At 37.2% G+C, this 25,201-nt stretch overlaps 1 protein-coding gene across 1 annotated transcript; it reads left to right on the plus strand.

The window, feature by feature from the left end:
• Window positions 1-4,329: 4,329 nt before the first annotated feature.
• Window positions 4,330-25,189, plus strand: slc12a9 (solute carrier family 12 member 9). The gene is given in 15 exon segments (XM_030154727.1): window positions 4,330-4,713; window positions 10,051-10,280; window positions 10,379-10,513; window positions 11,175-11,228; window positions 11,231-11,311; window positions 12,354-12,656; window positions 12,774-12,881; window positions 13,856-13,967; window positions 14,694-14,851; window positions 14,930-15,012; window positions 15,116-15,240; window positions 19,457-19,649; window positions 19,734-19,908; window positions 21,550-21,696; window positions 23,261-25,189. Coding segments are annotated over 14 exon segments (2,706 nt in total). The 5' UTR covers window positions 4,330-4,713; window positions 10,051-10,078; the 3' UTR covers window positions 24,091-25,189.
• The last annotated feature ends 12 nt before the right edge of the window (window positions 25,190-25,201 follow it).

Raw genomic sequence — 25,201 nt, forward strand, 5'->3', positions numbered from 1 at the left:
AAGAAAGCCACTGCTGAGACTTCAGAATAAGAAAAAGAGGCTTGGCTGGGCCATGAAACACCGCCAGTGGACTACTGAAGACTGGAAGAAGGTGTTATGGACTGATCACACCTGCAACTGGAAGTCTTCTCTTCACAGCTGAAACTCAGACTTGCTTACTACGACCACTACTGAGCTGTGCTTGAAGCTGTTGTCCTGTGAGTCTCCTCTCACTCCAGCTGTTGACTCTCAGAAACTTGTCTTCTGATTCTGTTGTGTCTTTGGGTCTGCCAGACCTCTTCCTGTCAGCATTTCCCCCAGTTTCTGAGTGCCTTTGGATGGTGAAGGAAACTGGGCTTACTGACACCTTGACTTTCTTGGCAATTTCTCTGAAGGACAGACCTACATTTGTAAGTGTTATGATGGTCTGTCTCTCTTCTATCGTTCATTGCCTTTTCCTCTTTTCCATTTTTATAGTAACACACTACTTTCTGCAGTACAATACTGTTCAAAATGTGTTCCAACACTACTTTTATGCAGACAGAGGGGGTTGGAAGTAATTCAGAAACGTTGGGACACCTGTAGGAATTGGTAGCACCAACTTTCGAGGCTTGATCAACCTCCATTGCTGCAGAACTGCTTTAGGTTGTTAACCCATTTCTTGTTCACCTTTTTGTATAATTCTGAAATGTACATTATTTTTCAGTTTTGTTTAACCTTCCCTTTTTTTTTTTTTTTTTTCTTTTACCTCTGGCAGTTCACCGCTTACCTTTGTACCATTTCAAGCTGTTCATTGGACTTGAACTGATTGAATTTCAATACAAAACTGGAAAAATCGGGGTGTTTTAAAACTTTTGACCGATAGTGTATGTCTTTGTTAAATATCGATAAAACCAAAATAAAAAAACAAACAAGTATCAGTGTCAGCATCAGATATCCGAATGTCATTTTGGATATTAGTATCAGTCAGTGCATCCCAACAAAGTACTAAAGAAAATATTGTCTTGGCCTGAAAATGTCCTTTCTCACCTATTTTTTTTCTCTAGAATCTGCATGTGTCCATTTTCAGCCTTGATTTTCATCTTGTGCGGTCAGGGTCAAATAGGGTAAACACTGAAATGATCAATTGACTCCTGTTTTATCCCATATTGCTGCACCTGAATGTGTAATTGTCCTTATTATCATCATAGAGAGTTGACGGAACTGTCAAGGATCTGGACGAAAGGCATGAAAACTGCTGAAGGTGCATCCTTTTTCCAGACCCGGATAATATGAGATCCTGAATTTGAGTATTTATAAGTGAGATGTCTTTGACTCTTATCATGTTTCACTCTAAAACCTTTAGCATTTTTTACTTTTATTTGGGTAAAACTACAAGGTTATATCCACCTTTGTTAAAGCAATATAGTCACTGGATTAGTTTGTCTAATGCACAGTCACCAGAAAAGGCAGATGCAGTCCACAACAGTCCTTGCAACACAACTCATTTCTGTCACAGGATAAACTGAACCCTTTCAGTGTCCTGTGTGGGACTAGAACACCAAAAACACAAAACAAGAAACTGCACAGGTCTGAGAAAAACCTGGATTTCACTGCAATTCTGTTCAATATTTCACAAGTTTATATCTCTTGACGGCCATGAATGAAAGTTTTTCTCTTCTGTATTTTTATTTAGTTTTATAGTTGTGCAAAAAAGTTTTTGGACACCCTCTTAATTTTATACAATTTCAAATATTACCCTGAAATATTTGCAGATTTTTTTGTGTGTGTTTCAAAAGGTGTGGCTGCATGAGATCAACACAAACAAATGTAAATGCAAAACAACAAAACTAAATTCTTGACAGTTTCAACATGTCATGCACTGGTTGTGTTCCATTATCTTGCTGAAACATCCAGTTTTGACCTTGATGGAACGTTGCACATGCAGAAGGGATCATGTGAGTTCGGAGAATGACGCAATACTTGGCAGAGTTCAGTGACTTTAAAGTGATTCTTAGTACAATATCCTCCTGAGACCCAGTAAGTCAACATTTTTGCCATTTTACATTAAATAATTACCTTAATTGGAAACGACATAATGCAACAGTTTTTTCAGATACATTAAAAAAAATCTAATATAGTGTCCTTTTCAGTGGACTTTTTTTGTGTGTGTGTGTGTGTGTGTGTGTGTGTGTGTGTGTGTGTGCTGTGTAACTCTACAGAGAACAAAAATGCATTGCTGGGTCTCAGGAGGTCAAATCACAAATGCATGAGGTGTCCAAAAAGTTTTTCCATAACTGTAATTTATTTTACTGGTTTATTTGACAGGAATATGCACATTAATTAACATTGCTGTAAATATGACAAAAAAAACAGATGTTTTCATATTGTATTGTGTCATCCTAAAACTAAAGGTAAAACGTTAACAAGTGGTGCCAGGCATAACAAACCCCGCCCCTTGCATGTATTGTAGCTTTTTTTTTGCATGATCCAGCTGATGTCATCATGTTTCAAGTAAATGGGAGAAAAAAAAAGCTTTAGAGAATTCATTAAAAATTTGAACTTTGACCTACTTTTCCCAAAATGTAATGACATCTATTCTGGGTCACTAGCAAACTATAAACCCAATTTGGTATGAATTCAACTAATAGATTTGCTGCAACAGACATTTGAAATTTCACCCATTATCCTCCTGAGACCCAGAAAAATACAAGTTTTGGCTATTTTACATTGAATAATTGCCTTATTTGAAACAGCACAATGCAACAGTTTTTTTCAGATGCATTTTTAATTTTTTTTTTTTTATGGATTGTCCTCTGCAGTGGACTGTGCTGTTTTTTTTCTTTTTTTCCTTTTTTTTCCATTAAAGCTGTGAAACTCTTGCCCCATACAGAGGACAAAAAAGCATCGCTGGGTCTCAGGAGGATATAAGTAAATGGGGAAAAAAAGATTTTAAAAATTAATAAAAAAATTTGAACTTTGACCTATTTTTCCCAAACTGTATTCAGATCTATTCTGGATAACTGGCAAACTATAAACCCAATTTGATATGAATTTAACTAATAGTTTTGCTGCTAAAGTGTTAAACAAACAAACAAATAAAAAAACAAACAAACAAAAAAAAACCCGAAACAAAAACAATACCCCTTGCCTCCCCTTCAGAGGTTGGGGTTATAATGGAATGTTTATGTACAGGAAAAGCTTTGTTTAATTCTTATGGTATGGCTCTGAAGTTTTGCAGTGGACTACATTGTTTTTTTCTTTTTCTTTCTTTTTCTTTTCTTTTCTTTTTTTTTTTTTTTTTCCAATAAAGCTGTGAAACTCTTGTCCCATACAGAGGACAAAAAAGCATTGCTGGGTCTCAGGAGGATATAAGTAAACGGGGAAAAAAAAAAGATTTTAAGAATTCATAAAAAATTTGAACTTTGACATATTTTTCCCAAAATCTAATCAGATCTATTCTGGATCACTGGAAATCTATAAACCCAATTTGATATGAATTCAACCAATAGTTTTGCTGCTGAAGTGTTAAACAAACAAACAAACAAACAAAAAAACAAACTGAACCAAAAACAACACCCCTTAGCTCCCCTTCGGAGGGTGGGGTTATAATGCAACGTTTATGTACAGGAAGCGCTTTGTTTAATTCTTTTTTTTTTTTTTTTTTATTGGCACAAAGCAAATTTACAGAACAAGAACAGGATAAACATTACAAAAGAGAAATATAGAAATACATTTGAGACATGATGGAATGATTAAACACAACTATTACAACTATCTGAAACAAACAAACAAACAAATAATAATAATAATTTTTAGACATTTGAAATGTAATGAAAATATTGAAGCAGAAAGAAAATAAATAACTAACACGACTGGACAATGGAGCACAAAGGACTAGGCAAGATATAATTAAAACAGCAAGGACTTAGATAAATTAAAATAAAGTTTTCTGGCTTTTTTTGGACATATTTTCAATACACTTAAGAGATTTGTAATACTTAAAATCATATAAAAACAAGTTAAAGGAGGGGTTCGTATTTTTCCACTTACAAGAATGAATATGATATTTACGCAAAATAATAACAAGGTTAACTATATCTATGGCATTAACTTCTAATGAATCCATAAAAGAAATAATATCACATAAAGAAAAAGAAGGAATGCTTTATTTAATTCTTGTGGTATGGCTCTGAAGTTTTGCTGCATGTCAACTTTATTGCAACAGTGACCCCTGGTGTCGGTAGGTGTCATTACATCTCAGCACTACATGGTGCTGTTTTTCAAAGGCTTGTGGCGGAAGTATAAACCCACAGAATGTAATTAATATTGTCATGTCAGAATCGGATTATCTGTGTTTAGAATGACCATGGCAGTAGGTGTTTGGTGGTGTGCACTGAAGGGGCGTGTTGGTTGGAGACGTCAGCCTACCTTTGCTCATATTTGCGTCTCTTCCCCCTCCCCTTCTGCAGTCACATGGCCGGTCTCTGCTCTCCCGTGACACTTTTGAACAAATAATAGGGGATCGAGGCGTGCCATGGCTGCTGTGTTATTACTGGACAGTGCATCTTTTACAGCATCCAACTCTGGGGACAGCTCGGGTCTGTCCTCCGGCCTTCAGCTGCGCTCCACTGTCCACTGCGCATCAGAACGTGGACGCGACCTCCTAAAACCCACCCGGCAGAAGACCACCATCTGACGGAGTTTATGTCCAAACAGGAAGTGGCTGAAAGTGTGACATTTTGGTCCACAGAGGTAAGTTTGACTCCAAAGCCTGTGTGTTTTATCATTGGACAGTGGGAGTGGGTGCAGATGTGCGCTTCCGTCCATCCATACTCTGGATGAGGCTGAAATGACGCACAGTAACACTTTACAAACCGGATGCGTTTCATCCCATCATTTCATTTGGTTGTTTTTGCCTGATTGTGTTTACATTTATGGGATGCTGTTACAAAAACAGGGCATGTTTGTTATTTCAGATGTCACATATTTGACCCACAAAAACACAAAGTTTGTATGTTTATGCACCACATTTGCTCCACCCTCTGCCTACGTATTGGTGACGAAAATGGTGATTTATTTTAGTAACAGACCTGCCCAGGACTAAAAAAAAAAAAAAAAAGAAAAAGAAAAAAAAAATTCTGGGACTGTTAGAACATGCATCCTTTCAGCTGAGTGTCCTATTTGTATGTGACACCTGCTGTGCTGATTCTAAACTTTACTCTAAAAAAAAAATGTTCCCAGCATGACTAGGCTGTACTATACTATGGCAGTTACCTTTAGAAGTTAGACAGGCTCAGTCTTTGCCTGTATTTAAACCTCCGGTATCCGGGTTCGCCTTTTAGGCACACTTTGCACTTTGTTTAAAAAAACTTCATATTATTTTTCACAATTTAAATAAGGTTAGAATTCAAAAGTTGTTCATTTTTGCATGATCTTTAAAATTCTGGACACCAACTAAAATTTGCACATTGTAAACAAAAGAAAATTACAAGACTAGCATCTGTTTCCCAAGTGTGCCTAAAACGCACTATTTCCTCCATTTGATATGTATGATTAGGGCTGACCTTGATTTACAAAAATAAAATCAAATTAGAGCAGAAAAATAAATCAATATATAATATTTAATAGTTTGATTTATAGGTGTGCATTTTACGCACACTTGGTGACAGATGCTAGTATTTTTGAACATTTGACCTAGCGCCAAAAATAATAATGCAAATTAACCAATGTTGGTGTTAATTATTGACATTTGCCAGGATGAAAAAAATCAAATAATATGTGATCCACTTTTTATGTAGTATATTGAAAAAAAATTTTTTTTTTGTTTTTTGCATCCAAAAAAAGGGTTTGTTTACAATACAAACACGGCATTTAAAGGGTTAAGAAATGTGACAATTATTGAGTATTTGGTATTTTATTTATGGCTGAAGTTGATGAAATAGAAAAAAGTGTAAAAGAATTAAAAACAAACTATGAAAATTTTTTGACATTATTCCACAAGTGTGCGAAAAAGGCACACTTGGTGCTTAGTAAGGGCCTTATTGGACGGGATACTGGAGGGTTTAATCACATCTAAAAATGCACTTTTTCTCATTGGCTTTTAATCAGTGAGTGAGATGTTTGTTTTTGTTTTATTTTTTTATTACCTATGTTGTTTTTACCTGATTTGAATTTGTCTTTGTTATTATGATGGTTGTAGTTTGTTGTGCAACCCCACTTTGCATCTTGTGTTATCACTGTTTTACTTATTTATTCACTTGTTTTATGATTTGTGTACGGCACTTTGGCCAACTTTTAAAGTGCTTTATAAATAGAGTTGGTATGGTACCGTATACTGTACGTCAGAGTCAGAATCAGATCACTTCATCTCTTCACTTACATCAAAGATGGACTGCAGAACAAAATGACGATGCAGGGTCAACAATAAAAACACATAGTTAAAAAAAAAAACACCTGAGATAAAATAAGTTATAAAATACTGGTGAGGTAGTGTAGTGAGTGAATAAATAAATATAAAATGAGAGAATAAATAGGTACTTATTGCACAAATAAGTAAAAAGTTATTGCACAGTCTTCCAGGGGTAATTGCACATGCCTTATTTGCAGTCCTTTGTTTAAAAGCCGGATTGCTGTGGGAAAGAAACTGTTCCTGAACCCAGCAGTTTTGCATTTCAGGCTGCGATACTCTCTACCTGAGGGTAGGAGGGAAAACAGTCCACAGGTACAGGAGCATTATTACGTAGGCATTTGAAGGGTGACTGAATTTAACTGTCAAAGTCCAACTTCTCCTTCTTACCACTTGCAAGTCATCTCACCTTGTTGTTGGTGATATAATTTGCTTTAAAAAGGAGAAGCACTGCAAAAAAACTAAATCAGCAGTTAGCCTTGAAGATGTTTCAGTCAGAACACAGTAATGAAAACTGCAGGGTGACTGGAATGTCTTTTAGAATGACATGTAAAAGGGAAGAGTTACTGGGTGTGACTACATAACTATTATAAAAGGATAAAGTATGACAAGTTTCATCATGTTTACGCCACTTGCAGAACTCTATGTGCTGGTAAGTAGTTGTAGTTTTAATTCAGGAAGGTGTGATGGGTTTGGAAATTGTGTCATTCATGAAAACAGCCTGTTTTGAGGAACAAAGACGAGGTCATTTGTGCGCAGAGGAGTGCTGCTGCAGTGAGGTGTCTACACTTTGGTTTGAGTCATGTGTCAAAACGGACAAGCAGCTGTGAATCAGGTGACTACAAATACCAATGTTAGGTGTGAGTTGAAGAGCAGTGAGTCACAGACATTGCATACAGGAGCTTTAGGGTTTTTGTCTACTCCAGAAAAAGAGAGAACCTTTTACCTGCTGTAAGTGATGCAAAAAGGAAAAGTGATACTCTGCAGAGAAAGAAACAAATCAGGTCAAATGATCCAACGTTTGTAAAAGCATCAGATGACAACACCTGAGTATGAATGAGATTCACTGAGCCTCTTAAGTTTATTTAAAACAACCAACCTTGACTTTTACCTAATAAAGGCTCCATTTGTTGGTTTAACTTGTTCTCAGTAGATCAAAATGGTAATGACACTGTGTTTATCTAACACTGAGGCAATCAGAACTTGTTGGTTTTCTTTTTAAGGAGGTTCTAAATAGTATGACCTGTCTACGTGCATGCATGAGTGTATTTCTGTGAGTTTTTGTGGTTTGTTGCAGCATAGGCGATGATGTGTTAAAATTATGAAACTCAATTTGACTGTGTGAATGGAGAGGATTAATAACTGTCTCTTCATAAATGGGAAAAAAAACAAGCACACACACATTTAGCTGAGAATAGATTGTATGTGGGCCCGCATGTGCTCATCTTTGTATCTCATATACAGCAGAGGACAGATTGAAAGATATGTGGCTCATTTCAGAATTGCGGGTACATTTCACATAGAGAAAGAAAACAAAAATTGGGAGTGTTTTTTTTTCTTTAAACTTTTTTATTTCATAGAACACACTTTAAATTTAACTTTTCTAGTATTTGCTGAGCTTAAACCTGTAAAATTTAAAACTTTTTATATGAAAAACAATGTAGTTGCAGAAAAATTTGTCAACTCTGTTGCAGACAAATTGGGTACAGTACATTAAATTAACAAATGTCACTCAATTTAAAACACTGTTTTTCCTTAGAGATATTGTGCCTATAAATCCATTAAGTAAATTTTTGGTCTGATTAGATAAAAACTTTTTGTTTTGGAGTAAAAATATCAACACATTTAATTGACATATTTCCACAAGGATGTGCATTTTCTGTAAACATACCTGTAAAAATGAATTAAATACTTTGAAATTTTACATAGGAAGAATGGTAGTTAGGACACAGCTTGTAGTAAGTTTGTTAACAATAAAACATACCTGATAATTATTTTTTAAAGCAAAACCTGAAACAAACTGAGTTGACATTGATGTTAACAGAGTTGACGTGAATAACAGAGTTGACCACCCATAGTTAAAAACAACAACAGTAACATTTCTGCCAGACTCTGAAACCTTTAAAATCATTTGAAAATGTAGAAACAATTTTTAATATCTTTCCTGACACAATTTGTGATATCATCTGACGCATTCACTCTTCTTTAGCTTAAGTTAGGACTTAGCCTAACTTATGAGAACATGGCCTAACTAGCCTAAAGTCCCACTTCTTCATCAATGAGTTATATTTTTCAAGAAATAAGTATTTATTATTAAAGGTGCACTATACAACTACTTTGAAATCATATCATCAAACAAAGAAGATAGAGGTTTTGATAGAAGGAATAGCAAAACAGGCTTGTCTTTAGAGTTATGGTGGGCATCATATCAATTATGGTGAGAACAAAAATTTTTACCAAAATCTGTTTCTAAAAAGTGCACCTTTATTTAAAGCCATGCATAAATTACAGAATGTGCCTTTAAGACACAACACACTGGACAGTTCAGTTACATACTATCACACTGACAACTCTAATAAAAAACACGTGTCTCAATCTATCTGTGACTTACTGTACAGTTACTTTATAGAATATAATTATAAACTCATGGGCCTATGTACCCATGTAATCATGTACTAATCTAACCTGGATAGCTGTGGTTCAGGGTCTGGTTCTGGACTTGGTGGTGGTTCAGGGTCTGGTTCTGGACTTGGTGGTGGTGTCATCTCTGAAATTCTCTGTCTTCTTGCTCTGCACCTCTGCTGAACCTCTCTCCAATGCCTGCGTTTTTGTCTTTGCTCCCTTTGACTCAAATCTGCCACTCTGCTTGTCTGCCCTGCACTTCTTCTTTTGTTCCATCTATCTCTGTCTTTTTGCGTATTTTCTGCTCTCCTTACAGGGTCAACATCTCGCCTTTCCCTGTTTTGCCGTTGCCTTTCTGCTGCTGACAGCTTCATCTTCCTCTACCTACAACATATGATTCAATTTCCTTAAACTGGAAAGTTATAGTACTGATGTTCCCTTTATAGTATATGAGTTAGCATCCCAAATAAATGTGAATATATGTGTGTATATTAAAAAAGTAAAATACTGAAATAAGATTAGGAACATTTGACTCTGTAAGTCACTGTCAAGTGTCTGTTATCATTAAACCATTAACAGAGTTGACATAAGAGAGTTGGCATTTTCTTCCATTTTTGACCTTAACTCCATGTGCTAGATGAAAATGAGATACCACATGGCATGTCTAAAAATAGAATTTTTTTAGATTTTATCACATCATTGGTTTTTAAAGGTTTCATGGTTGATTCACCAAGATTTAATAATAGCTTACCAGTTTACTGCCTGTCGGCCGGTAAGCTAAAAACGGTATCATACAGAAGAATAAAAAAGCAAAGTGATAGAATAAAATACAAGAATAGATAAAAGACATAAAAACAGCTGTACAATTAAAAACAGTAAAATAAAAAAAATTAAAAAAAAAACAATAGAATAAACATAATAATACATTCAAAATGGAATCTTTGAAAGTGCTAGGACGGGAGGTTCTCTCTGAAGAGCTGGGTCTTCAAGAGCTTCTTGAAGATAGGCAGGGACGCCCCTGTTTATTCATTAAAATATGTCTTCAATGTTTTCTTTTTCAGAGACAGAATCCAATATTTGATACCAACCATGTCGAACGAACGCACCCCTCTGCTCACCTCAGGGGTGTGTGGTCTGAACGTGACCACGGCCTGTGGCATGGCGTCGGAGGCCACTCCTGAATCCAGCCCTGACACGCCCACTAAAGACCCACGAAAACTAAACACCTTTTTCGGGGTTATGGTGCCAACTATTCTCTCCATGTTCAGCATTGTGCTTTTTCTGAGAACTGGTGAGGTGCACATGACACATATCTATATGTCTGCATTTACAGTATAACTGAGTCATTGTGCGGTGTGGATTCACAATAACATGATCTCTCTGTTGCAGGGTTTGTGGTTGGTCATGCAGGACTATTACAGGGTCTCTTAATGGTTGTTGTAGCCTACACTATCATATCCCTGACAATACTGTCCATCTGTGCCATCTCCACCAACGGAGCCATACAAGGTGGAGGAGCCTACTGTATCCTGGCAAAGCAAACAACTTGGGAAGTTATCTTAGTGTTAACAGATGCATTCCTTGTTATTGAGATACTTTTTCAATAGAATGACTCATACTTTGATGATAATGAGTCACCATACTAAAATGATGATGTAGTGTCTCAAAACAAAGAGATATTTCAGAACAATGACTATCATTATTTACACCATATTAAGTTATTAATCAGAAAGTTTTTCATGATTGTAAGACTCAAACCCTACCTTCATTCTGTAGGCAACAGTGGCCCAAACGTCATTTTTTTGCCCATCTGTGACCCATATCTGCAAACATATTTCTTTTATTCCAAATCAGGCTCAGGCCACTGTCATATGTGGTCCTAAATCAGGTTTATATCTGATGTTTTTCAAAGTGACTTCAGTCTGAACAGTCATGTTGCATGCCCCTCAGGGCTGTAGACTGTTCACGCATGAGTCTGATGACTGTCACACTAGAATTATAATGGGAACAGCACAAGCAAAAACTCAGATTCCAGCTAAAATATCTGAATTGAGCATTAAAACCTGCAGTGTGCATGTAGCCTAAGTCATTATTTCCACTCATAGGTGTGTTTTCCATCATTAGTGGCAGAACAGAGCTCAAATGCATCTCAATTAAAACATCAACCTTAACGACATTTGATCAGATATGATCAGTCGATCGCTGGGACCAGAGTTCGGAGGGAGTATTGGTTTGATGTTTTCTTGGCCAAAGTGTGTGCGTGTGGAGAGTACGTTCTTGGTCTTGTGGAGGCCATACTTGACGTGTTTGGATCTGATCCTGGTGAGTTTTGAAATAACTTGATGTGGTGTTTCATTTTTATTACCTGTCAGTTGTACACATGGTGTCAACAATTTTCACATCACATTTATCATTGATCTACATGTTAAATAGGTATATTTTCTGAAACTGAATTTAGAGCAGGGGTCTCAAACATGCGGCCCGGGGGCCAAATGCGGCCTGCCAAAGGTTCCAATCCGGCCCCTGGGAAGAATAAGCAAAATGCCACAGTCAAAGCTGTTGAACTCATTTTAGTTCTGGTTCCACATACAGACCAATATGATCTCCAGTAAAATAATAACAGCAAAAAAAACTACAAAAAATAATGACTCCAGATTTTCTTCTTGGTTTGATGTGAAAAAATAATATTACATTATGCCTATAAATAATGACAACTTCAAATTTTTGTCTTTGTTTTAGTGCAAAAAATAACATTCAATTATGAAAATATTTACATTTACAAACTATCCTGTAACAATTAAACATGAATAACCTGAACAAATATGAACAACCTGAAATTTGTAAAGAAAATTAAGCGCAATTTTAACAATTTTCTGCCTGTTACTAAGTGTTCAGTCTCTTTGTAGATCTGATCCATAGTGCACATGTAGAAATAATAAGTTGAGGCAGAGTATTGTTAAAGTTGCCCTCATTTTTCTTAAGAAATTTAAGTTTTTTCAGGTTATTCACATCTTTTTTGTTTGGATAGTTTATAAAAGTAAGTATTTTCATAATTTAATGCAGGGTTTTGCACTAAAACAAAGACAACAATTTGGAGTTGTCATTATCTATAGGTTATTATATTATTATTTTACTGGTCCGACCCACTTGAGATCAAATCAGGCTGAATGTGGCCCCTGAAATAAAATGAGTTTGAGACCCCTGATTTAGAGTGATAAAGGCATCTGTTTATATGGATATTGATGTATGTTTTGATTTGCAACACCAAGAGAGATTTCAGGGTGAAGTACCTCGAAATACCACATTCTCTACTGGTGTGTGTAGTCCTGGTTGTCAGTGTGTTTTGCTTGTGTTGCCGTTTCAGAGTCGTCCGTGTCAGAGGGTATGCGGGTGCTTCCTCAGGGTTACTGGTACACCGTGCTCTACTCCTCGGTGGTTCTTCTACTCTGTCTGCTCGTCTGCCTGGTGGGTGCTCACATCTACTCCCGCACCGCCTTCGTCATCCTGCTGGTGGTCACCGTGTCCCTGCTGTCCATTTTCATCAGTTTTGTAGCCGTCAAACCTCTCACCTTTGTCATCACCCATCGGGGACCTGGCAACCAGACCCTCCGCTACAACGCCAGCTACACCGGCTTCAGCGCCACGACGCTGAGGAACAACCTGGGACGTGAGTGTCAGGGCTGGTGAGGATGTGAAACTGCATTAGAAGTAAAGACACATGATGGTTGTAAATTTAGATGGATTTATTGAACATTTCTCTGTTGTTCCTCAATTTTCTCCCCAGCTGGTTACTCTTTAGACTACAGCACCAACACTGTCATGTCTTTTGCCACCGTGTTTGCTGTTATGTTCACCAGCTGCACTGGAATCATGGCCGGAGCCAACATGTCAGGTTAAAGCTTGTTCCTGTGTGAATTTTACTGCTAAAGGATATTATTTAGTACCGTGCACTACCTTTGAAAGATGATGTTCTATAGCAGGGGTGTCAAATATATGGCCCATGGACCAAAACCGGCCCGTGGGATGAATGTGTGAAATGCAAAACATTATATGGAAGACATAAATGATTAAGGGTGTCAGAATAATTTCAATTCAGGGGCTACATGCAGCCCAATGCAATCTCAAGTGGGTCGGATCAGTAAAATACTGTCATAATAACCTAGAAATAATGATAACTCCAAATTTTTCTCTTTGCTGTGGTGTAAAAAAGTGAAATTACATATGAGATTACAGTCTGTCCTTTCACAGAAATATTAACATTCTGAACAAATATGAACCACCTGAGATATCTTAAGAGAAATAAGTGCAGTTTTATCAATATTATGCTTGTTACTAAATATTTAGTGTCTTTGTAGATCCACTGCAATCGTAAGCTGTAATGCACATGTGTAAATGATAAACTGAGACATAATATTGTTAAAATGGCACTTATTTTTCTTGAGAAATTCCAGGTTGTACATGGTTGTTTGTGTTATTCACATTTTTAAAAATATAGTGTGTAAATGTAAAGATTTTCATAAAGTAATTGTACTTTTTTCACTCTAAAACATAGAGAAAAGTATGGAGTTGACATTATTTATAGGTTATTATGTTACATTTTACTAGTCTGACCCACTTGAGATCAAATTAATCTGTATGTGGCCCCTGAACTAAAATTAGTTTTGACACCCCTGTTCTATAGATTTAAGGTTTATATTTGCACACGTGGAAGACAGAAAAATGCAGGATAATTGAAAAGGTAACTTAATACTAAACATCATAGATCTTCAGTGTTTGTAGTTAAATGTTGAGTACATCCATACCCTGATATTAGTATTTTTTTGTACTCACTTTAACATTTCTCTCTTCCTCCATATGTCTTTTAAGGAGAGCTGAAGACTCCAAGTGTTTCCATACCCAAAGGCACCGTTGTAGCAGTTTTCTACACTTTTGTAGTCTACATTCTCCTCTTCCTCTTGGTCAGCGCCACCTGTGACAGGTCTGAAATGTCTTATCAACTCTGATATTTCATATTAAGGGTCCAGTGTGTAAGATTTAGGCAAATCTAAACACAAACATGTTTATAACTACCATGTGCATCGCTGTGTTTACCATCCGTTACTATGTTTCAGTCAAGGCCAGAGTTAGTCTGGGCTACTTAACACTCACACACCTAAACAGCCGTCAGCGACCAAAAGCATCTACTGATATAAAGTGTTCAATAACTTGTGAACCACTAATCATATCAGTACATTAAAGTCATTCAGGTAAAATGTAGTTTCTCACCTTTTCACTGGCATCAGATAGGACCCATTTGGGCGTTCAGAGGATCTATAGTGAACAATGACTCACCATTAAAACCTATGTATTTGACAAATAAATGTTTTTCTTTACATTCAGTTAATGATATATTTTGCTGAAAAAGTCCCTTCAATTAAAATGTTTGTGTTCTGATATAATAACCTTTGAATTTATACTGATGTTTTATGATTATCTTCATGTTTTGTAAATGAAATACAAGAAAATACCTGAGAATGTCATCACCAGAAATCACCACAAAAATAGTTCTTGGATTTTACGAGTTAATAGAATATAATGTCTTTATTGTCACTGTATCTTTGAAAAAAGACAATGAACTTTGGAAATCTTACACTATAGACGCTTTACCGCTAAAAATTCAAATGACAGTGGTGTAAGTAGTCATGTATTTTGTCTTTTTCTTTAGGACCCTTTTGATTCAAGATTATGGATTCTTCCAGAGAATAAACATCTGGCCTCCATTTGTCACCATCGGCATATACTGTGCATCTCTGTCAGCTGCGATGTGTGCTATGATCGGAGCGTCCCGTATCCTTCATGCTCTTGCTGTTGATCACCTCTTTGGTAAGGCTTATAGCTTTTACTGACTCGTCCTTATGTAATGTGTTCTTTTCTGACACCTCACATGTTCTTTCCTCACAGGTTTACCATTAGCACCGGCTGCCATCAAATCCAGCTCCGGGAACCCATGGATGGCGGTGCTGTACACCTGGGGTCTAGCACAGGTTCCTGAAATTTCTGTGGTTGCATTTTGCATGTGTATTTTTAGTTTGTGCAGTCTTACAGCTGGGGTTCTAAGCTGCAGCCTGTGGTGTGTTTGTGTTTCAGTGTGTAGTGTTTGCAGGTCAGCTCAATGCTATCGCTAGTTTGGTCACTGTGTTCTACCTGCTTGCCTACGCTGCAGTCGACTTGGCCTGCCTGGCTCTGGAATGGGCATCGGCACCAAATTTCAGGTAATTAGACATTATTCACTATGTTGAAATATATCTTTAATCTTTAACATTAGTAGCACCTGTCATCATCATATGAGCATAAACATTACAATTTACTGCAGTTTAATCCACCAATAAACTAAGGTTTTCAGAATGGAATAGTGTTAGCAGAAATATATCAGATTTTTTAAATTAAAAAATCAGGGCACAATTTGTTGTAATTATTATGATTGATAATTATTATGATCAGTTGATTCTTTTTTTCCGTAAGGGTTAAAGTAATGGTTACAGAAATGTAAAATCACAGAATTAAAGTTTAATTAATACAAAGGAAGTATAGTAAAATGAGAAACCTACTGTTTAATAGCATTTTTTTTGTTGCAGAAGTTACAGATTTGTGATAAAACAGTGAAACTAACATTTGCTTTTTAAAATACATATCTATATACCGTACTTTCTTGGCTATAAGGCGCATCGGAATATAAGCCACACCTGACTATAAGCCGCGGCTGACTTTAAGTCACACCTGACTGTAAGCCGCAGGTGTCCACGTTGTCACATGAGATATTTACACAGAAAGATGGTAAACAGAAAGATTATTTAAATGTTTATTTCCATACCTTAACTGCTTTTTTCCAAACAGTGCCTGTAACACTGCAGTAAAACTGCAGGAACACGGCTGGTTAAAAACCCAGAAAAGTCATTGATCTCTATCTTCATCTTCCTTCTGCTCATTGAAACCGCTGCAGTCGTCTTCTTCAGTGTTGAAGTCGAACAGCCTCAAAGGCTCCGTCACACACCTTCTACGTCTCTCCTCCGTTGTTGCTCAATGGCACTTACGTGCAGCAGCTCTATTTCCTTCTTGGACAGACACATTGATTGCTTTTAACTTAAAAGCTGCAAAATATGCATTTCTTCGTGTGTTTTCCATGATGAGGGTTTGTGCATGACACGCAAAATGATTGTTAAAAGTTAAGATTAAAACTTCTCCTCTTCATCACCTCTTCCACCTGTCTGTCTCACATTTGCGCTTCCTGTTAGAGTGCCCCCTGGTGGCCGTTAGCCCATATAAATCTATACTTGAGCTGCATCGCTGTATAAGCCGCAGGGTTCAAAATGAGAAAAAAGTAACGGCTTATAGTCCGGAAAGTACGGTATGTATATATTTGAGCCTGACTAATTAATCGGACCAATTATAGCGTATCACCAATTAATCAACATTGGCCCACATGTAACCGGGGTATTAACTTTTTTGCTGTGCAGAGATTCTGTCACTCGCTGCTCCTGTGTGTGTGTGTGTGTGTGTGTACGCTGCCCAGAGAGTTAGAGGAGTAGTAAAGCGTGTCAGTTTCACTTTCACTTCCGCTCTGACATCACACTGCCCCCCCAATAAATGGACCGCTGCCTCCACCGCTCCAAAAATCACAGACTGCTACCCCCCCCCCCCCAACACACACACACACACACACACACACGCACACATACACAATCACGGGCCTTTATTCCCCCACTCCGACACAGATGGTTAGATGAGAGTTAGAAGAATAGTAAGGCGTGTCAGTTTCACTTCTGCTCTGACAGTCACACTACCACCCCCCCAGTCATGTGCCCCCCCACAGAACGCAATCCCCACCCCCGTTCTGAAAATCATGGACCGCTACTTCCCCCCCCCCCCCACTTCAAAAATCACAGACCACTATCCGCCCCCGTCCGTGTGCTTCCTGTGTACTTCACAATTTCATTCTGCAGGTGCACCTGGGTATTAATACTGTATATTAATTGTCGCTTACATTTTAAAGAATGATTGACCAAACAATTTTTCTGTCACTACTTTTAAAATATAGACTCACATCTTTTCCCAAAAGTCTGCTCTCCCTAGCATAAAAACTACCACATCTACAACTCGTGGTTCCCCATGGGTCACATACTAGACTAATATAAGACTATTATACAGCGTTTTAAAGTTGTGCACATTATCTTTGTGAGATAAACAAAGATGCAACTGTTAATCCACATGTCCACCATTATCTAATATAAGACTATTATATCCTGTGTATATCAATGTTATTATTTCATATATCGGCCAATATATCAGATATCTGTATTTTTTAGCCCCCAATATCGGTATGGGCATTGGCCCCAAAAATCCCATATCAGTGAGGCTCTAGTATATATATAAAATTCATATGGTTAAGTAACATGTAGGTCATTAAAATCATTAAAATTAGGTATTAGTGCTAAAGGCAGCTATTAGCTCTTTTATGCACTAATACACTGTTGCATATAAGAGTTGAAAAGTTGAAATCATTTTGTTTTCAAACACATTCCTCTTTTATGATTACATACAGAGCCCAAGTTACACTTTTTTTTATCAAGAATAAATCACATTAACACAATTATTTTATTAGAAGAGGTACAAATATTTAATTCCAACTTTATGGGCAGCAGTGTATAAATGATTTTTAACTATAATAAATGTGTCCATTGCTGAAATGCTGCCTGAATTTCAAAATGGTCCACAATAGTCCAGGACAAGGAAGGATTCTTCTCAGAGTTCAGAATGATGAGTCTTTTTTCCTTCACTACTTCTTCACATTCATTCAGTTTACACTGGTCTGTTTACATTATCAGGCACCAACCACATGTCATGATCTTGTACTTGGGTTTGTCATAATTTGGTTTATTTCAGATACATACAGGTCTAGATGTCAGACTACAAGAAGCACCAATATAATTGAACAGATGGAGAGAGAGGAAACATTATTGTATTTATTTGAGCTATTATTTTAGTTTTTCCCTCAGTTGCACAAGTTTACATTAGCACTGGATGTAGGTCAGCTGGTACAGGAAATAAAACTGTGTTGAATATTTTCAGATTGATTGTGGAATTCAGAAGATGAAACTGCAGTGCTTGATAGTTTTTTTTTTTGTGTCAGAAGTTCCATGTTTGCCTTTCTTCATATTAATAATTTAAGTGGTCTGAGTCTAGTCTTTGCCTGTATTTTCAGGCTGTAGAAAATCTTCCCTGTGACACAGATTTGAGCATTTTCAGGCAGTTAGAGAGGTTAAATATATAGCTGATAGCTGTAACTACTAGTCGCTGATTAGATCTGGACATGACTTTACTTCTCTACTCTGCACCTTAACATGAAAATTTGGGAAACTGTATTCACTTTTCCACGACAACATGAAACAATATTGTCTTTATTACCTCCGCCAAGGAGGTTATTTTTTTGTCGGCATTGCTTTGTCTGTTTGTCTGTGTGAAAGATACCTCAAAAAGTTATGGACGGATTTGGATGAAAATTTCAGGAAATGTTGATACTGGCACAAGGAACAAATGATTAAATTTTGGTGGTGATCGGGGGTGGGGGGGCCACTGATCGGCCTTGGTGGAGGTCTACGCTCTCCGAGTGCTTCTAGTTCATATTTAGTTTTTAGAATTAGACTGAGAGAAGAGAGCTGGAGAAGGAAGATCTATATTTTTATATTTTGGTTTTGTTTTTTCTCCTGATTTTAGCTCCTGCAGCTCTAATTCTGATCGCACTACAGTCATGGAAAAAATTATTAGACCACCCTTGTTTTCTTCAGTTTCTTGTTATTTTAATGCCTGGTACAACTCAAGGTACATTTCTTTGGACAAACATAATGATAACAACAAAAATAGCTCATAAGAGTTTAGTTTCAGAGCTGATATCTAGCCATTTTCCATGGGTTTCTCAATAATAACCAAATCACTTCAGTTCTTACATCAATAGCTATGGCATTGTACTGACAAAAACAGTGCTTTTAGACATTCCATGTTTTCTTTTCTGTCTGTTTTAGTCACATGATACACACAGGAGTTAGTACTTGATTGCATTACCCTTGTTTTTGATGACTTTTGATGGTCTAATAATTTATTCCGCGACTGTATATCTATCAGTCAAGTTAAAAATCAATGACCATTTAGTTTCTATTTATCACTAAATATGGGCCGAACGTCTCGAATAAACTGAAGCTGAAAATGTCCTGTGGTTTGACTCAGTGAGTTCAATCTGGAAAAAGAGACTGTAAATTCTGAAAGGTTAGTAGCAGTTCACAGCATCATGCTGTAAAGTAATAACCCAATCACCCTCGGGCTGATATTTACTACGACATACAGTGTTCTATTTTTATGGGACAATAAAAGGTGATATTTACGACCCCTGTGCACTGAGTTCCTGTTCGGTCTCTGCACTGTTCGTGTCTCTAACAGACCCACCTTCCAGCTCTTCTCATGGCATACCTGTCTGCTGGGGATTCTGAGCTGCTTAGTGATGATGTTCGTCATAAACCCCGTGTACTCATCCGGCAGCATCGTCCTCCTGTTACTGCTGCTGCTTTTCCTCCACTACAGATCTCCCACCAGCAGCTGGGGCTACATCAGCCAGGCTCTTATTTTCCACCAGGTATCTGAGAAGCCACACATAATCAGACCCAAACTCCCACATGCGATGAAGTCTCTCAAAGTTGCTTTTGCTGCTTTGGTTCAGGTGCGTAAGTATCTGTTGATGCTGGATGTGAGGAAGGACCACGTGAAGTTCTGGAGGCCTCAGGTGCTGCTGATGGTGGCCAACCCTCGCTCCTCCTGCCAGCTCATCCTGTTTGTCAACCAGCTGAAGAAGGGAGGGCTGTACGTGTTGGGTCACGTGCAGCTGGGAGATCTGGGTAATGATCTGAGGGTGGTCTGTGGAGGCCATCTGCAGCCAACAGTATCAAATTATGCTTATCTTTAAATCATTTTCCTGTGCAGTTATAGCCCAACACTGTCCTAATTCCAACCACCAGTTAAAACAACAACTTTAATCAGTTGTTGCACATTTCACTGTTGTGTTGGGTTTAAAATTCAGTTTTTATTACTTTGATGGAAAGAAAGATTTAGATTCTATCATAATCACAATTTAGTGTAGGCGAGTATTTTATTTTATTTTATTTTTTTAGGTAGATCAACTGAGAACCACTTCTCATTTACAATGACAACTTGGCCAAGAGGCAGGATAATTAAATGAATGAATAATTTAATCAAATTAACCACAAACTATGTTGAAACTCATTGGTTTAACTTTTAAGTCACCATTCTACCAGAAAGTCCAGATCAATTGTTAATTTTATTTGATTTACTGTTAATTCATGATCATTTTTATATTTTAATTTCAAGTTATTTTGGTTGTTGTTTATTTTTAAAGTAAATTTTTGGTCATGTTTTTAAATCCAGTGCTTTTTTATTTCTTTAATTTCACAAATTTATTTACTATTGCAATATAGCTCTTAATATAGTGAGTTAATATCACAAAATTAAGCTAAAGTGTAAGCTAAAATAAGTGTAATGTGACTGTGTATTTATTCTTTTTTTATTTTCAGCAGCAAGACAAAAGTCACAGAAGTTGATCTGTGGAGATAAAAAGTACTTTTTGTACTTTTGATTCAGACTGTTATTATCTTTTTTTTTTTTTTTTTTTTTTTAAATGTATTGTCTTTCCTGCTCTCTGACAGTAAAATGATGAAGTTGTCATCTTTATCATCATACCACACTATTTCCTGGCACCTAAATGACAGTTATTTTGATGTTAGTTACAGTCGAATGTGGATCCTATTTTTGTTCACTTCCTGGTCTGGTTATAGTATTTCTGTCTCACTGTGAAACACGTAGTTTCAACACTTTAGATTGTGTTTCAGTCAACTTTTGTCCTCTTATTCAGTGCTTTGTTAATAATGGATGGATTCAATAAGGCATCATATGACCATTATTATCATTAAATATAGAAACAAATGACCAGGATGAGTCACATGATGTCTCTCAACTGACTAGTTTTTTTAATACTGCATCTCCAATTGCCCTCCGTTTACAAAGAACTGTCTGTGTTTGCTTTCATTTTGCCTCTGCTGCTCCTTTCTGTCTGATTCTGTATTATTCATCAGAAAGTGACAGTAGAGCTTCATCAGAGAGCTAGGAGTTTAACCCATGCATAACTAAATTCAGACAAATGTCAAGATCCCATTTAATTTAATAACAGAATAATTTCCACATTGTAAGAAAAAAGGTATTAAGATTTTTGTATGACACAATTAATGGTAAAACTAAAACAAAAAACAACTTTCTAATGTATTCAGTCATTCACCCAGTGACTTACTTTACCTTTCTGCCCCCTGATGGTCCATTGGAGTTATTGCAACGACCTCAGACACTGAAATCAAAACCTTTTCTTCAAATCTGCTGTGCTGTGTGGAAGGTGTATTGTATGTATTTGTGTTCTGAAGGCTTGTATTGTGTTACTTCTCATCGTCAGCTCTCCCTTCTCCAAATTTCAGATGCTCTGCCTTCAGATCCAGTTCAGCAGCAGTATAACTTCTGGTTGAGCCTTGTTGATAAGCTCGGGGTTAAAGCCTTCGTAGACCTCACACTGTCTCCGTCTGTCAGGCAAGGAACACAACATCTGCTGCGCATCACAGGCCTGGGTGAGCTCTGATTTCATTTATGTGCCATATTCAACTACTCATGTGTACGACACCTCCAAAACACAGAAGTATTTACAGCTCGTGATGACATTTAATCTCAGACTGGAAGCTGCTTCTTTAGATTTTGTAGTGATTTACTGTGTTCCACATTTTACAGTCTGCCATTTAAATTCATAATACAGTATTTAAAAATAATTAAAACTATGCTATACTGAGACCCAGTAAGGAAAGGTTTTGACTTTTTTGCATTAAATAATTGCCTTGATTGGAAATGGCATGATGCAACACTTTTTTCAGATACATTTTTCTTTTATTATTATTATTATTATTATTATTATTATTATTATTATTATTATTATTACAACCTTTATTTAACCAGGAAAAAAAGCTCATTGAGATTAAAAATCAGCAGGAGTTACACAAAATGGAAATCACAGCCATACATTCACAATAAAAACATACATAAACACAATAAAAGTCAGCACTAAAAACCAACTTTAAACTAATAAAACATACATATAAAACATCACCATTATTTTCAAAGGTACTAAAAGTATAACAATGGATTTAGTTTTGTTTTGTTTTTTTAAGTAAAAAATTTGTGAAACTCTTGTCCCCTACAGAGGAGAGCATTGCTGGGTCTCAGGGGTATATTTTGTTGACTTATGTTCTTACATTATGACAGAAGTATCTAAAGGACATTAGTATTAACCCTGTCCAGAGTTCTGAGTTCCACTAAACATAAATATTGTTTAAAATGGCACTGAATTCTAGCTTTATTTATTTGATTTGAATCCTTGATTTCACAAAGTATGGATGTTGATACATTGATGATACTACTTCAATAAATTAACTGATGTATAATTTTATTATAATGCACCTTAAACTTGATGATGCTGCACACAAGGAGATTTTCTCTTGTTACGCCCCGGCCTAGGGGTTCACCAGGGCGAACATAATAGGCTCAACTTTTGTCCCCTCCCAGCTCCCAAGCACACACGTCAGTCAAAAACTAAGATTCACAATATTTATTATCAGTATCTTGTTCAACTAAGGAAGGGTTAGGGGAGGGAGCGGCTAAAACAACAAACAAAATATCTTCTTTTACAATTTACTACCTTACCTAACCAAAATAAATGCAGGAAATAAAATACAGAAAACTTACCTAACTATCTAACCAAAAACAGGAGAAAATGGGAAAACAAAAGAGCCGACCTCCCCTACCAGAAAAAGGTTCGATTTAACAAAAACTATTTACAAATACAAACAATCGGAGTTTTCCACGAGCACGAAGACTGACGGTCACACACACGAACACAGGGTTGGGAGCTGACAGGAGGCAAGAGCGAGCAAGGATGGGAGCTCCAGGGCCATCTTTAAAGGGCTGGGCAATCATGCTCCACCAATCAGCAACCTGCAACAAACGGAAACAAAAGGGGCACAGCACACCTACAGGACGGGGGGAAAACACACACAAAACAGAAAACACATACATATACATATAAATAGATAAATTATGACCCAGGGTCATAACACTCTATAGTTTTCTGTCTTTGTGTTTCAGGTGGGATGAAGCCCAACACCCTGATCTTGGGCTTTTATGACAGCTGTACACCTGAGGACTTCTTCCTACAAGATCCTGCGTTCTGTGACTCCTCCTCGGGTCGGGGATCTGAAGGAGAGTATAATTTCGGGGTTGACCTTCCCTCTCTTCAGGCCCACTTTCCTCCAGTTCGACACGTAGAGAGTCCACGCTGGCTCTCACCGGAAGAGTACGTAGGAATCATTTCTGATGCCATGAAAATGAACAAGAACGTGTGCCTTGCCCGTTATTTCTTCCAGTTGGAAGGCGAAGGGAAGGACAGTAAGGTAGACGGATCTGAGCGGACAATAGATGTGTGGCCTCTCAACCTGCTCCAGCCAGACAGTCGTGATTATGAAGACGTGTGCAGCCTCTTCCTCCTGCAGATGGCTTGTGTGCTCAACATGTCCAGCAAATGGCGCCACGCCAGAATGAGAATCTTCCTGAATGTTGAGACTGAATCCAGCGATCAGGGCTGGGTGGTGAATGAGGAGACGTTCCGAGAGCTGCTGAAGAAGCTGAGGATCAGAGCGTCCATAAAGATCGTACCGTGGGACTCGGTGGTGCAGCATCACACTCAGCTGGAGGGGGAGTCAACTCTGGCCCTGTCTGAGGACTTCCTGTCTGCAGTGAACTGTTTGTTGATGGAACACAGCTCACAGGCTGCTGTTCGCTTCCTGTATTTACCTCGACCTCCTGCTCATCACAGCCAGGCCCAGCTGTACTTATCCCAGCTGGAAGCAGTGACAAACAGTTTAGGGCCAACGCTTCTGATTCACGGCATCACCCCGGTCACATACACTGACCTCTGAGCATGTGCAGTCAGTTTTTGTTAAAGTTATTTAATGTCCATTGGGAAATATCCAACCTGACTGCCTACTTCAGTGTAAGTATAAACTCTGGTTACATGTATAATTAACAATAACATAATAAAAAATGGATGCTAAGGTACTTTAAGTTGCACCTGTTACTGTGTTTTTTGTAGATTTGAGTCATTTCACTGAAGCGTAGTAGAAGACAACAGTCCAGTGTAGTCTGAGAATAAACCACTTGAAGTTTTTGCAATCACATAGGATATTTTCCTATTTTCATATACTTGAACTGACTTGGTAAATAATCCGAGTGTGTAAACCATCTGTCTGCTTTTTAGCTTCAGGTCCTCCTTCACATAACACAGAAATGTGTCTTATAAACAAAAACAAATTGTTGTTTTGAATCATACGGGTAGTCTAGAATATTTAATATATAAATGTCTGTCTTTGGCTTCAGGGATGGGATTGTAACTTCGCTGGTGTTTTGTAATTGCAGGAACAAATTGTATTTCCTGTTTTGGGAAAATGATGCACATCACTCTTTTTAATTCTGTAGGAGATTTTGCAACTTGAGTTTTGTTGTTTCATAGATTCTACTGGTAGCTGGACCAAAGAATCCAAACATGTTCTTTTGAGTGAATTGAATATTTAGCCTAGTTTTCAACACTTTCACGCAATTATATTTTGCTACATTTTTCTTTAAATTTATATTTATGATAAGGGAAATGTACCAAAGACAGATCAGCAGCATTTGAAGCTGCTGTATGAACTGACCTAAAAATAAAGTGATATTTTATTTTATTATTATCATCGTTCTTTTGTGCTTTACAGTGAAGACTTTTAAAAGACGCCAAAACAGGGTACAGTAACAATTACTGAAAGCCTTTTTTATTCATCATTAACCAGTATCAGTCAAGACCAAGACCAAAGATGAAAGTAAGGGTAGCATCAAAGCACGTTTTCACATTTACTCACATGGATTAATTAAAAAAAAAAAAAAAAAAACATAAATAAATGCACTTCCTCAGTTTACAATGTTAAACACAGCATGCACCTGCTAAAATATTACAGAAGTTGACTGAGATGCTCCATGTTGATGCTGAAGTCTTAA

Source organism: Sphaeramia orbicularis, chromosome 14 (assembly GCF_902148855.1).
Source record: "Sphaeramia orbicularis chromosome 14, fSphaOr1.1, whole genome shotgun sequence".
Classification (NCBI taxonomy): Eukaryota; Metazoa; Chordata; class Actinopteri; order Kurtiformes; family Apogonidae; genus Sphaeramia; species Sphaeramia orbicularis.